The sequence below is a fragment of the Gymnoscopelus braueri genome, assembly GCF_963280865.1.
Source record: "Gymnoscopelus braueri genome assembly, chromosome: 21".
Taxonomy (NCBI): domain Eukaryota; kingdom Metazoa; phylum Chordata; class Actinopteri; order Myctophiformes; family Myctophidae; genus Gymnoscopelus; species Gymnoscopelus braueri.
The window spans coordinates 9,199,343-9,210,804 of NC_137623.1; the positions used below are offsets into that span (position 1 = coordinate 9,199,343).

Here is an 11,462-nt window from a genome sequence, read left to right on the forward strand (position 1 = left end):
TGAAATGGGTGGCTGCAAATTAAGGAGATAAAAGAGTTTGGGTCAGCTGCTTCTCTGTCCTTACCTCCTGATACACACACCAAGCTGCAACCATGAAGACCACACCGGTGTTGATGCTCTCAGCGCTGCTGTGCACGCTGGCTACTTGCATCAATGTCATGCCTCCTGCTGACTTCGACCTGGACCAGGTGAGAGACAGAGAGAGAGACAGAGAGCGAGAGATTTATCCTGATTCCCAAGCTTACCTTTCCAACTGTACTATTTCTGACAGCTTGTTTTTTAAGTTGCGATGTAACGTAATGTTCACATTTATTTACTCCTTTTAATTATAAATACATAATTGTGACTGCTACTGGTCAACCCTGCCTCATGTCGCCAGCTGACAATCAGTAGATAATGGAACATTTAGATCGATTTTGTTGTTGTGTTTTTCGTTTTTTTCATATTAACACAGTTCGAATGTTGAAGAAGGCTTGTAATGCAAAAGCTAGTCGTTTTAGAATCATTAAATGGTTACATTTGTATAGCAAAGTAGGCTGCTTTTGTGCGAGTTTGTGTGTGTTTGGGGGTGGAGAGACACTTGGCCGAGATTTAGCATAGTGGTTTCGATTGGTCAAAGAGTCCGGTTTCACTGTCTGAGCCTATGCTCTAGCACCGCCTGTCTTAAAGCCAGTGTTGCCAGGTATTTTTATTATAAGTTAGCCCCCAAGATTTTATTTGAAAATTGCAGATCTAGAAGCTCACAGTGCGTCGCTCGCGATGCGACGCGTTGTGTGTAGATCTGCTATTTTTCTCTGATCTGCTCATTAGAAAGGACTATTCATTCATTTTCCTCCGTGTGTTTGATGACCCCCCCCCCCCCCCCATTTTGAGCTATACCAACCTTTCAGCTAAACAGGCCGCTCGACGTTCGTTTGAATGGAAGTATTCCACAACGTGTAGCTAGTCTAGATAGCATAGCCTCGTTAGCTCGTTGTGGCGAGTGTCTTGCCTGAACTGCAACCTGGTGTTTGGACTTTCTTCATTTACAGCCCGTACATCTACATAAACGTTCAGATTTCAAATATAAAGTGCTTAACCCATGGCCACGGATGTTACAATTATGTACGGGCCCACATAAGTACACGTATCTTCCGTATTGTTCAATAAAAAGCATTTTAATCCGATCGGTGGCCATTTTATCCATTTGCTTTCAACTACGCGACCGCATCGGTTGGGAGGTGTATTGCACTCTGATACATTATAACTCTATGAGAAAATGGCCGTCGATCAGATTAAAATGCTTTTTATTGAACAATGCTGAAGATACGGGTACTTATACCCACCCGAAGTGAATTGTAACATATGTGGCCATGGGGTAAGCACTTCATATTTGAAATCTGAACGTTTATGTAGATGTACAGGCTGTAAATGAACAGTGCAAACACCATGTAGCAGTTCAACAAAGACGTCACGACGACGTGTAGCTGTAGCTGCTTATTTACAGTGGTGGAAAGTAACTAAGTACATTTACTCAAGTACTGTAGCTCACAACGTGTCGCATCGCGTTGTGAGCTTGTAGATCTGCTATTTTCAAATATGTAGTACTTTTACTTTTGGTACTTTAAGTACATTTTGATGCCAATACTTTTGTACTTTTACTGAAGTAAATTTTTAATTCTGGACTTTTACTTGTAACAGAGTATTTTTATATTGCAGTATTGGTAACTTTTACTTAAGTAGAGAATTTGAGTACTTTTTCCATAGACCTCGTAGCTTGTTTCTCTCACAGAACAACACCAGCACTGGATTTTATCAATACATTTACTTACATTGGCTATTTGAAATTGCCGATCTACAAGCATGCATTGTGAGCTTGTAGATCTGCTATTTTCAAATAAATATTTTATTAAATCTATTATGATGATGATTACTTAATATGCCTATTTTTTACAACACAGATCCTCTATGGGGGTCCCTGGCACTAAATAGTGGACAGCTGAGCTGACTGAAAGGTGTCAATGGGGGAGTGATTAGAGGAGTGGCTAGGCTGAATAAATTACCCATTGTTCACGCCCATTACCTGGAGCTGAGAGGTGCTCCAAAGTGACAATTCTTTAGAAGAGATTATCTCAGTTTGCACTATTATAGATAACCAGATTCAAATGAGCACATCTTCTTATATTCTGTACTTTAATAATCTGTAAACAAATCAAAAATGAAAAATGCCAACTTGCGGCATAAAGCATTGTACCCAGTCACAATTGTGTTGTTTTGTTCCACCTTCTGGTTGTCAATGTAAATATATGAGAGAGAGAGAGATGTGTCTGCCAGGACTTCTTAGACCGGCCAGTGGGTCTTGTCCCCTCTAAGTTAATCAACATTACTTTCTTCACCAATCATTCTTTTCATTCCTTATTACGTGTCCGTGCCATCTCAGTCTGCCTCTCCTAACTACATCCACTATGGCCTCCACTCCCATCTTCTGTCTCAGCTCTGCACTGGTCTCTCTCTCTCTCTCTCTTTCATTTCATGGATTTATTTTCATGAGAAACATACGTTTACATTGCCAAAGTGGAAGAAAAAAATCTAAACAAAATAATGTATCTACAACAATAAAAAGGAATAAAGAAATGTGTAGATTTTCATCCCTTTAAATGTACTATTATATTGCACTACACCACGTTATGGACATTTTAAGTGTTAAACACTGCTGTAACACTGCTTGACCAACGGTGCACCTATGGCCCCTGGTGTGACTATTGTCATGGCAGTCCCCTTAACAGTGTTTGTGCCAAGTTTGGTATGGAACGGTGCGCCTTAAGTTCGGATGTTATGTTTGTGACGTCCACGGTCGACCGACCAACCCTCTAGGCAATTCTAACATAGGATATTTGAATAAAAATAAAGTCTCTCTCTCTCTCTCTCAGATTGCTGGCAAGTGGTACATAGCAGGACTGGCCACCAATGCTCAGTGGTTTGTGACCTATAAGACAATGATGAAGATGGCTACTATGATGTTGGCGCCAACTGTTGAGGGAGACCTCTATGGCACTTCTGCCACCCTCAAGTGAGCTTTGAAACCCACATGCAAACATGCAACATGCTAAATGAAAATGAACTGAGTGAAAAGCATGATCTCTCTCTCTCTCTCATAGTTCTGATGGTACCTGCTTCAGAATGGCTCGCCTCGGTAATAAGACAGAAACACCCGGACGTTTCATCGTTCGTGCCCACCGTAAGTATAACACACACACACGCACGTGCACGCATGCGCACACATGTTGATGTACACTGTTGCCATTTTTGTTCCTCAGCTTGGAACGTCGACTACGACTTTCAATTGGTAAATGTCGACTACTACTATCAAGTGGTAGATGTGGTTTATGACAGCTATGCTATCGCCTACATCAACAAGACTACGGCCGGTGTGTCTGACCCTGAGGTTATCAACAAGTTATTCAGTGAGTAACGTTTTCTCACCACACATAGGCCATTGAATAGAAGCAGCCTTTAGAAAGGCGTGTTGCTCCAGCCCTGTGTGTAAAACAGGTGTTGTTGTGCTTGCAGCTCGATCCCCTGAGGTGAACGCGACCCTGCAGGATAAGTTTGTGAAGTTCTCTCTGGACACTGGGGTTCTCCGTGACAACATATTATCGATATTGCCTATGAATGGTAGGCATTTTTTTACTAACCCCCCCCCCCCTTTCTATTATTTATTAAATATAATATTAAAAACGTAATTCTAACTTTTTTAAAAAAATTCCACAAATTAAACTTTCAAGAAGAAGTAAAAAAAGCTTATCTACAAGCTCACAACGCATTGCGGAGCAACGCGTTATGAGCTCGTAGATCTGCTATTTTCACTAGTTTGGGTCCCAGGGAGACGTCACATTTCTCGCTTGGGTCTCGAGCTAAAAAGTTTGGGAACCACTGGTATAGGAGATCAGTAGTTGGACAATTAATGTCTGTCACGTTCTTTTTTTAATTTTGTCTGAGACTTGATGACTAGATGTCTGTCTAAACATCATGGCTACTACTATTTCCAACCGTATGTTTGTTGTTTCAGGTGAGTGTCCTCACCTGTAAGTGTGCTGACGCATAAACAGCTTCATCACTCCACCTCCTCGCTCTGTCTGCAACCACTGAAAGCTGCACCTGAGGACAGACAACAGCCCTCAGCTTAACTGATGCCAACCCACGTGCACAATGCCTACCGAACACTGATCCTTTATCTGCTTACACTGCCTGCTAAAGACTGATCTGAAAGACAGCCCTTAACCTTTCTGAGCTTGGGGGGAAAGACTGGGAATGAATAAAGGAGAGTGTCCCCTACCTACCTACTACGTCTTTTTTATACTTCTGATTTGTGATTATCTCGGTTGAAATTAAAATGTAGCAAAATTACACATTTTGGCCTTTGGGTCATGTTTCTATACTTTTCAGTTTACACTTTTACAGTAGACACTGCCACCTCGTGGTAGATGGGGAGATTGCATTGGCAACCCAATACTGCCACAGGATATTTTATGGAATTGAATGATTGGAATTGTAATCTTGCACATTAGAGGTTGAATTACAATGAATTCAAGCAGTGTTATATAAAAAAAAACATAGGCTACTGGTTGTTATTTAACACGGCTGTACCTGATATGATGCTATTTCAGTGCTACAGTATAATGTCCTACCCTTGCTTTGTTTGTTAGGCACGTTTATGTCCCAGCTGCTTTCCTCTAAAAATCTATTTCCTATGAGGAAAAAATAAAATATATTATAATTCGATAATAGTACTGACCACTACACATACAATTGAGAATCAGAATTATTTATTTTGCCAAGTATATTTGCAGATGTAAATTTAGATATATTTTTTCCAAGATTTTAAAGAATAACATGAAACAACTCAAAGGTTATTATACTCTAAACTCGTGTTTCGAGTATAAAACGCTTTCAGTTTGTGTCACCTTCTATTGGCAATTAACGCCTTCTTCCAGTTTATTCTTATTAATGTAAAACTAAAGCTGTCCATTTTATTCTTATTAATGTAAAACTAAAGCTGATTCTGCTATGTTGACTGTTGCAACAGGCATATGTAACACCACCACATTGATGAGAAGTGTCAGTGAGTGATGATCTTTTGTTGGCTAAGTTCCAAATCCCTCGCTCGTTCACTGCTGTTTAATCTTTTTACGTGCATGTGAGGAACGATTCATCAAGAGTGTTTGGAAAGCATGAGTCTCCTACCTCTTCACTCAGCCCCAGTACCAGAACGGACTGAAACCAGCAAGGTTATAGTGTTCTCTCTCTTTCAAATTCTGCCCCTGGTGGCCTGGAGAAGCACAGCAGCACCCTGCTTTTCCTTTTGTCCATCCTTGTGTCCTCTTGCATAACAAAAAGAGCAATGAAATGTTGAACAATGTTCAATGTTCATACCTCTGATCATCTGATTTGTATAATTAAAACCGCCTGACAGCAGCGAGTGATGGACTGTTGTTTACCTGCCCTGGCCTGGTGGGTTGGTCAAATGGCTGTGATTGGCTGGATGGCCTGTTCAATCAGTCTAACTTGGCCAATAAGAGTCCATATAAGTGGAGCTGAGGTATTATTTTTTTTCAGTCAAGCTGCATCCCAAGTAATCTCTCAAGAACAGATTCAGAGCTGCGCTACTGAATCTGTCGGTAGCCCCGTTCAGAACGTGTGCGCGTTAGCTTACAAGTGGGCGTGCCTTCAGATCAGGAAGCAGGCCGCGCTTTACCCAATCAAATGTAGTGGGCGGGATTTACATCTCTGCGCTCGCTTCCCACTGGAAACAAACCGAAACTCATTTAACAATAGCGTCCTCGGAGCCGACAAAACCATGGAAAGTTAGTAACATTTTAACTTGTTCTTTCATCATAGAAACAAGTGGGGCTTATAACCAAAACGATCCATGTTCTTTGGGAGAAATGGTGTTAGTGTTCCGTGGAGAAATGTTGTTAGTGGGAATGAAAACATAGGCACACCACCAGAAGTGAAGGGCTGAGGGCATGTCCAAACCCCTGTTTCCAGCCGTATAGGTCTAGTTAATTTTCCTTTTTATTTGACGATGGGTTCCCAGATTGCATCCCAAGTAACTGAACAGTGAATAGAAAAAAAAGAAGAAAAAAAGAAAAAAGAAAAAAAATTGAAGAGCAATAAACAATCTGGCAAAAGTGAGGGGAATGAATCATGTTTCTTTGAAAGTTGGGGTGTTGAATCCCCACATATACATTTGTATTTGTTGATGACATGTATTATTGTGTTATTTATTTTATGGTTGCTTGTTTCTTTCGCAAAATCTGGCAACACTGATCACTATTCACAGCGACTGAGAGAAGATTGCATCATGATTCATGATCACCACAGGGAAGTGAGATAAGATTTTCACAACTATTTACCAACATTTTACAGGAGACTTCCAGAGCTGGCTGGTCCTGGTCAGTGCAGGAACATTCACAAACTAAATATTTACCTCTGCTGTTACAAAATGGCAGATTATTTGTTTGTTTGTTTATACAATAAGAGTCTGTTTGTTTGTTTATACACTTAAGAGTCTACAGACAGTGGATGGTGCTGACATTATGTTTATTAAACTGAGTAGTGTCAACATATCTATATTTTCTTGACTGACTGACTGACTGACTCATTGATTGATTGATTGATTGATTATTTTTTTTAAAACACGATTTTGTAACCCATTTTTTCACCCAGTGCCAATTGTCTATGTAATCCTGGGTGCTACTCTCCCTCTGCCAGCCTAGGGAGAGCCCAGAACTGAGCTCATGCCTCCTTCAATGCATGAGGAGCGAGCAAGCCGCTTCTTATCACCTGACAGGGGGAGTTTCCCCGGTTGGACGTAGCGTGTGGAAGGAACATGTTATTCCAACCGTTATTCCTTTCTCCCCGGCTGACCAGGGGAGGCAGTATGGAGACCAGGATTAGGATAATTCCTTTTAACAGGACGTTCATGAAAGTCCTTGTGGGCTTGTTTCCAATGAGGGCCTGTGAGCAATTAGGGGTTAAGAGTCTTGCTCAGGGACAAATTTCATTTCATCGACACATATGCTGGCGTGGCCTGGAATCGTACCTGGGGCAACCAGGGCCTCTGGCTCCCTAGGCGGGCTCACTAACCACTCAGCTATGGCCGCCCCCAATTAGCCCCCAATTACTGCATGTTTTTTGTGAGTGTACCTGATTGATTGATTGATTGATTGATTGTGATCATAATGGTGGTGAAATTACATTTCAACCAGAATAGTGTTTTCTATTTTTATAAACCTGCTCATTGTAATGAGGATGTGCAAGATTGCAATTCCAATCATTCAATTCCATAAAATACTCTGTGGCAGTATCCAGTTGCCTGTGTAATTTTGACATCTGCCACAAGGTGGCAGTATCTACTGAAAAGATTTGGATAAAGAAACATTACTCAAACCTTGTAATTTTGATCCATTTTTATTTCAACTGAAATAGTCACACAACAACAACAGAAATCAGCGGTAGAACAAAGTAATGTACAAAAAAAAATTGATTGGCATGGCAACTGTGTGTGTGTGTGTGTGTGTGTGTGTGTGTGTGTGTGCGTGTGCGTGTGCGTGTGCGTGTGTGTGTGTGTGTGTGTGTGTGTGTGTGCATGTGCGTGTGCATGCGTGTGTGTGTGTGTGTGTGTGTGTGTGTTTTAAGGCAGGAGCAATAGTACTCTCCCTACATTCCTGGTCTTATTTCCTCAAGCTCAGACAGCTTATCCACTTCAACCCTCTAGTCTGAACAGACCTGAGTTGCACTGCACTTGGTGGACTCCTTTATATCTCTACAATGTCTTAGCCAAAAATAGCAGATAAAAAAAAATTGAATTCAGGCCCTTTACTTGTAACAGAGTATTTTCACATTGTGGTATTGTTATTTCTTAAGTAAAAAAAAGTCTGAGTACTTCTTCCAGACAGAGCAACAATGTGACGCTGAGGCCACGGAAGGGATGAAGATCTTTACGCACACTCAGCTGTAAAAACAAACAGAAACAAAAACACGGGGGATTAGTTGGGAACTATTAGATAGATCTAACAAGTTACAATTTAAAGTCTAGGCATTTAGCAGACGGTCTTAACCAGAGCGACTTGCAATAGGAAAGGTAAACACATAGCTCAAATGCAGAGAGACAGTGTAGTGCCTCAGTAAACTATAGGAACATGATAGAAACCAAGAACCTAGCATCTGTCTAATCAATTAGCCTAATAATCTGCACAATGAAACTATAACATTGATACCAGGTAAACAACAAACCTAGCATAATAATGTCTAAATAACCACATTTTTAACATTATGGTCAAGTAAAACAAGCCTAAGTAACAAAAAATCTGGTGTGTGTGCGTGCATGTGTGTGAGTGCGTGCGTGCGTACGTGTTATACTTGTGAGGGCTGTTCCCACAGGTTTAGTAGAATTTGAGAAATAGATGTGAGAGGACCATTTTCCTGGTTTGATTTGTTGATTCATGGTTATATATTTTTTTATTGTTCGATACTGTCGCACACCGAAAATAGCTGATATACAAGCTCAAAATGTGATCAGCTATATCCCGTGTGCTACACCAGCATGCAATTAAACTAGGGCTTTAGGGTTAGGGTTTAAAACTAAAAGTGGTCAAAAAATAATTTTTAAAAAAATTAATAAAATGACTGTCCTAAAATGTTGACATCCTTCATGTATAGTACAAATATAACCTACCGCTCTTAGGCAGGATCACGATGTTGTCACTAAGAACCCCGGTGTCCAGACCGAACTGCACAAATTTGTCCTGCAGGGCGGCGCTCACCTCAGGGGATCGACCTGCAAAGCACAACAACACCTCCTTTACACACAGGCCTGGAGCAGTGCAGCGTCTACCAGTTGTCGTAAGTACTCAACCACAGTACTTCAGTCAAAGTATAGATGTTCCTGATCAGTGTTGGGGGTCATTTCTGGGGGCAGTGGTGGAAGAAGTACTCAGATATTTTACTTAAGTAATAGTAGCAATAGTAATATAAAAATACTCTGTTACAAGTAAAAGGCCTGTGATCAAAATGTTACTTGAGTTAAAGTACAAAAGTATTGGCATCAAAATATACTATCAAAAGTAAAAGTATTGTAACTAGCAGATCTACAAGCTCACAGCGCGTCGCGATGCGACACGTTGTGAGCTTGTAGATCGGCTATTTTCAAATAGCCTATGTATAAAATAGGGCTAAAGTGGTTAATCTATGTTATAATAATGTATACCTACAAAGTAACTAGTAACTAAAGTTTTCAAATAATTGTAGTGGAGTAAAAGTACAATATTTGCTTCTGAGATGTAATGGAGTAGAAGTAAAAGTATTGAAAATTGAAATGCTACAGTAAAGTAAAAATGCCTCAAACTTGAGTAAATGTACTTAGTTGCTCTACACCACTGTTTTGGGGTCATTTCTTTGAAATGCAGTGGAGTGAAAGTCATAAGAACCCAAAAATACAAACACTCAAGTAAAGTACAGGTACTCAAACGATTTACTTAGTTAAAAAAACGGTCCACTGGCTTCTACTGGCCCATGATGAGAGAACGTTACTCACTGTAGAGCTTGTTCATAACCTCAGGCACACCGGCCAGGGTCTTGATGGTGTGGACCATAGCGTAGCTGTCATAAACAGCATCCACCACACGCATGTCATTCTCATTGTTCCAAGCTGTGGAGCAGAGACAGAGATGGAGAGAGATTAGTAGCAGTTTTGTAGCTCAAGACCCAAAAGAGAACTTAGATGTTTGACCGGGACCCCAACTAGTGAAAATAGCTGGAAAATGTTGGAATTGTTTTTAATTGATGAAAAGTTTTTTGGGTTAAAACTTTTTTTAAATCTTTTGAAATAATATATATATATTGTTTTTAATGTAGGAAACGCAAAAAATGGGACACTCGCGACCCAAAGATGGGTCCCAACCCACTGTTTGGGAAACAGTGGATTAGCGTGCGTGCGTGCGTGCGTGCGTGCGTGCGTGCGTGCGTGCGTGCGTGCGTGCGTGCGTGCGTGCGTGCGTGCGTGCGTGCGCTCTACTCACTGTGGCTGCGGAAGCTGAAACGTCCGGGGGTGTCTGTCTTTTTAGCGAGGTGAGTCATTCTCCAGCAGCTACCATCAGCACTATTACAGAGAGACAGACAGACAGACAGACAGACAGACAGACAGATGGTGTCTTCAAATAGAGCTCATGCTTTTCACTCATGATTGTTTTTTTTTAAATGTATTTAACATTAGATGTTGCACGTTTCCATCATGGACATTGCACGTTTGCTGTGGGTTTTCATTGCTCACTTGAGGTTGGCATGAGAGACGTCGAGGTCTCCCCCAGCAGTTGGCACGAGCTGGGTAGTACCCATCTTCATCGTTGCCTTATGGTTCACAAACCACTCAGCATTGGTGCCCAGTCCTACCATGTACCACTTACCAGCGATCTGAGAGAGAGAGAGAGAGAGAGAGAGAGAGAGAGAGAGAGAGAGAGAGAGAGAGAGAGAGAGCTGCAGTTATCAAGCCACGCACTGTTAAAAATATATATATTATAATAAAGTAGTCATGTACGTACATATCATCCCATATCAAATCTCCCATTTTAAAGTAAAAAATTATTGAAAAGCTGTCTTTCAACAACTGAACAACTTCTTGGCACTAAACACAAAACAATGACTTTGATCTCTTACAGTCATGATTTCCACTTTCAGGGACTTTCTGGCAGAGTACTAGTCTGAATCCTAGTTAGTGTGCAGGGACAACGTTGTGTCTATAATATAGGCTACACATCTGAGCAGACAAAAATGAACATAACAGTTTTAAAATACTGCTGTTAACAAATAATACTGATGGTTATGAATTGTGAATTGTGCCTCATCATGGACCATCAAGACTTCTCATCTGGGACAGTTCTGCTTCCTGAACCCAGATTCAGAACTAAACATGGAGAAACAGCGTTCAGTTTGTATGCACCACATATCGTTGTTATGTCGGTCAGAAACCTCTTATCTCCATATTTTAACTTTTGGTGTTTTTTGGGGAAATTAATGCCCTACTTGATCATACTACAGTGTAACACAAAAGTATCAAAAATAGCAGATCCACAAGCTCTAAACCCGGAGCGAAGCGACACGTTTTGGGCTTATAGATCTGCTATTTTTGCTATTTTTGAATTTGAATCATATGGTTTTCACCCGACAGAGACGATATGGAACAAACTCCCAGAAAACTGCAGGTCTGCGACACTCTCAGCTCTTTGAAATCCAAAGCCAAATGCCTTTATGTTTGCTGAATAATTTCTTCTGCACTGTAATGTTAATGTTTTGTAAATAAAGCACTTTGGATTGCCTTGCTGAAATGTGCCATACAAATAATAATTAGTTTTTTTCTCCAACTCAAATGAACTTGAATACTGAGGCAACACTGTTTCCAGTGCCACATACCAACATATTAAATG

The 11,462-nt window shown here is 40.7% G+C and overlaps 2 protein-coding genes across 2 annotated transcripts in view; one reads left to right on the forward strand and one right to left on the reverse strand.

Annotated features, from left to right (window-relative positions):
- The first annotated feature begins 64 nt into the window (after window positions 1-64).
- Window positions 65-4,316, forward strand: LOC308077335 (lipocalin-like). Its single transcript, XM_080417982.1, has 6 exons — window positions 65-188; window positions 2,910-3,049; window positions 3,138-3,217; window positions 3,297-3,443; window positions 3,550-3,654; window positions 4,049-4,316. Exons 1-6 carry the CDS (start codon window positions 93-95, stop codon window positions 4,066-4,068), a joined length of 588 nt encoding a protein of 195 aa, XP_080274108.1. The 5' UTR covers window positions 65-92; the 3' UTR covers window positions 4,069-4,316.
- A 3,117-nt stretch (window positions 4,317-7,433) lies between these two features.
- The window catches only part of LOC308076808 (lipocalin-like), a 4,263-nt gene continuing 234 nt past the window's right edge, over window positions 7,434-11,462 (reverse strand). Inside the window, exons 2-6 of the mRNA XM_080417297.1 lie at window positions 10,313-10,452; window positions 10,062-10,141; window positions 9,578-9,691; window positions 8,720-8,821; window positions 7,434-7,996 (exon numbers count right to left, since the gene is read on the reverse strand). Coding sequence (XP_080273423.1) covers window positions 7,983-7,996; window positions 8,720-8,821; window positions 9,578-9,691; window positions 10,062-10,141; window positions 10,313-10,452 — 450 coding nt within the window. The 3' untranslated portion in view covers window positions 7,434-7,982. The remainder of the gene's footprint in view (window positions 7,997-8,719; window positions 8,822-9,577; window positions 9,692-10,061; window positions 10,142-10,312; window positions 10,453-11,462) is intronic.

Excerpts from the sequence above, each read along its gene's own strand:
- LOC308077335 (XM_080417982.1), top strand. The coding sequence starts at position 93 with ATGAAGACCACACCGGTGTTGATGCTCTCAGCGCTGCTGTGCACGCTG. Across the intron at positions 189-2,909 it reads CTGACTTCGACCTGGACCAG|ATTGCTGGCAAGTGGTACAT; the intron begins GTGAGAGACAGA and ends TCTCTCTCTCAG. Across the intron at positions 3,218-3,296 it reads TTTCATCGTTCGTGCCCACC|CTTGGAACGTCGACTACGAC; the intron begins GTAAGTATAACA and ends TTTGTTCCTCAG.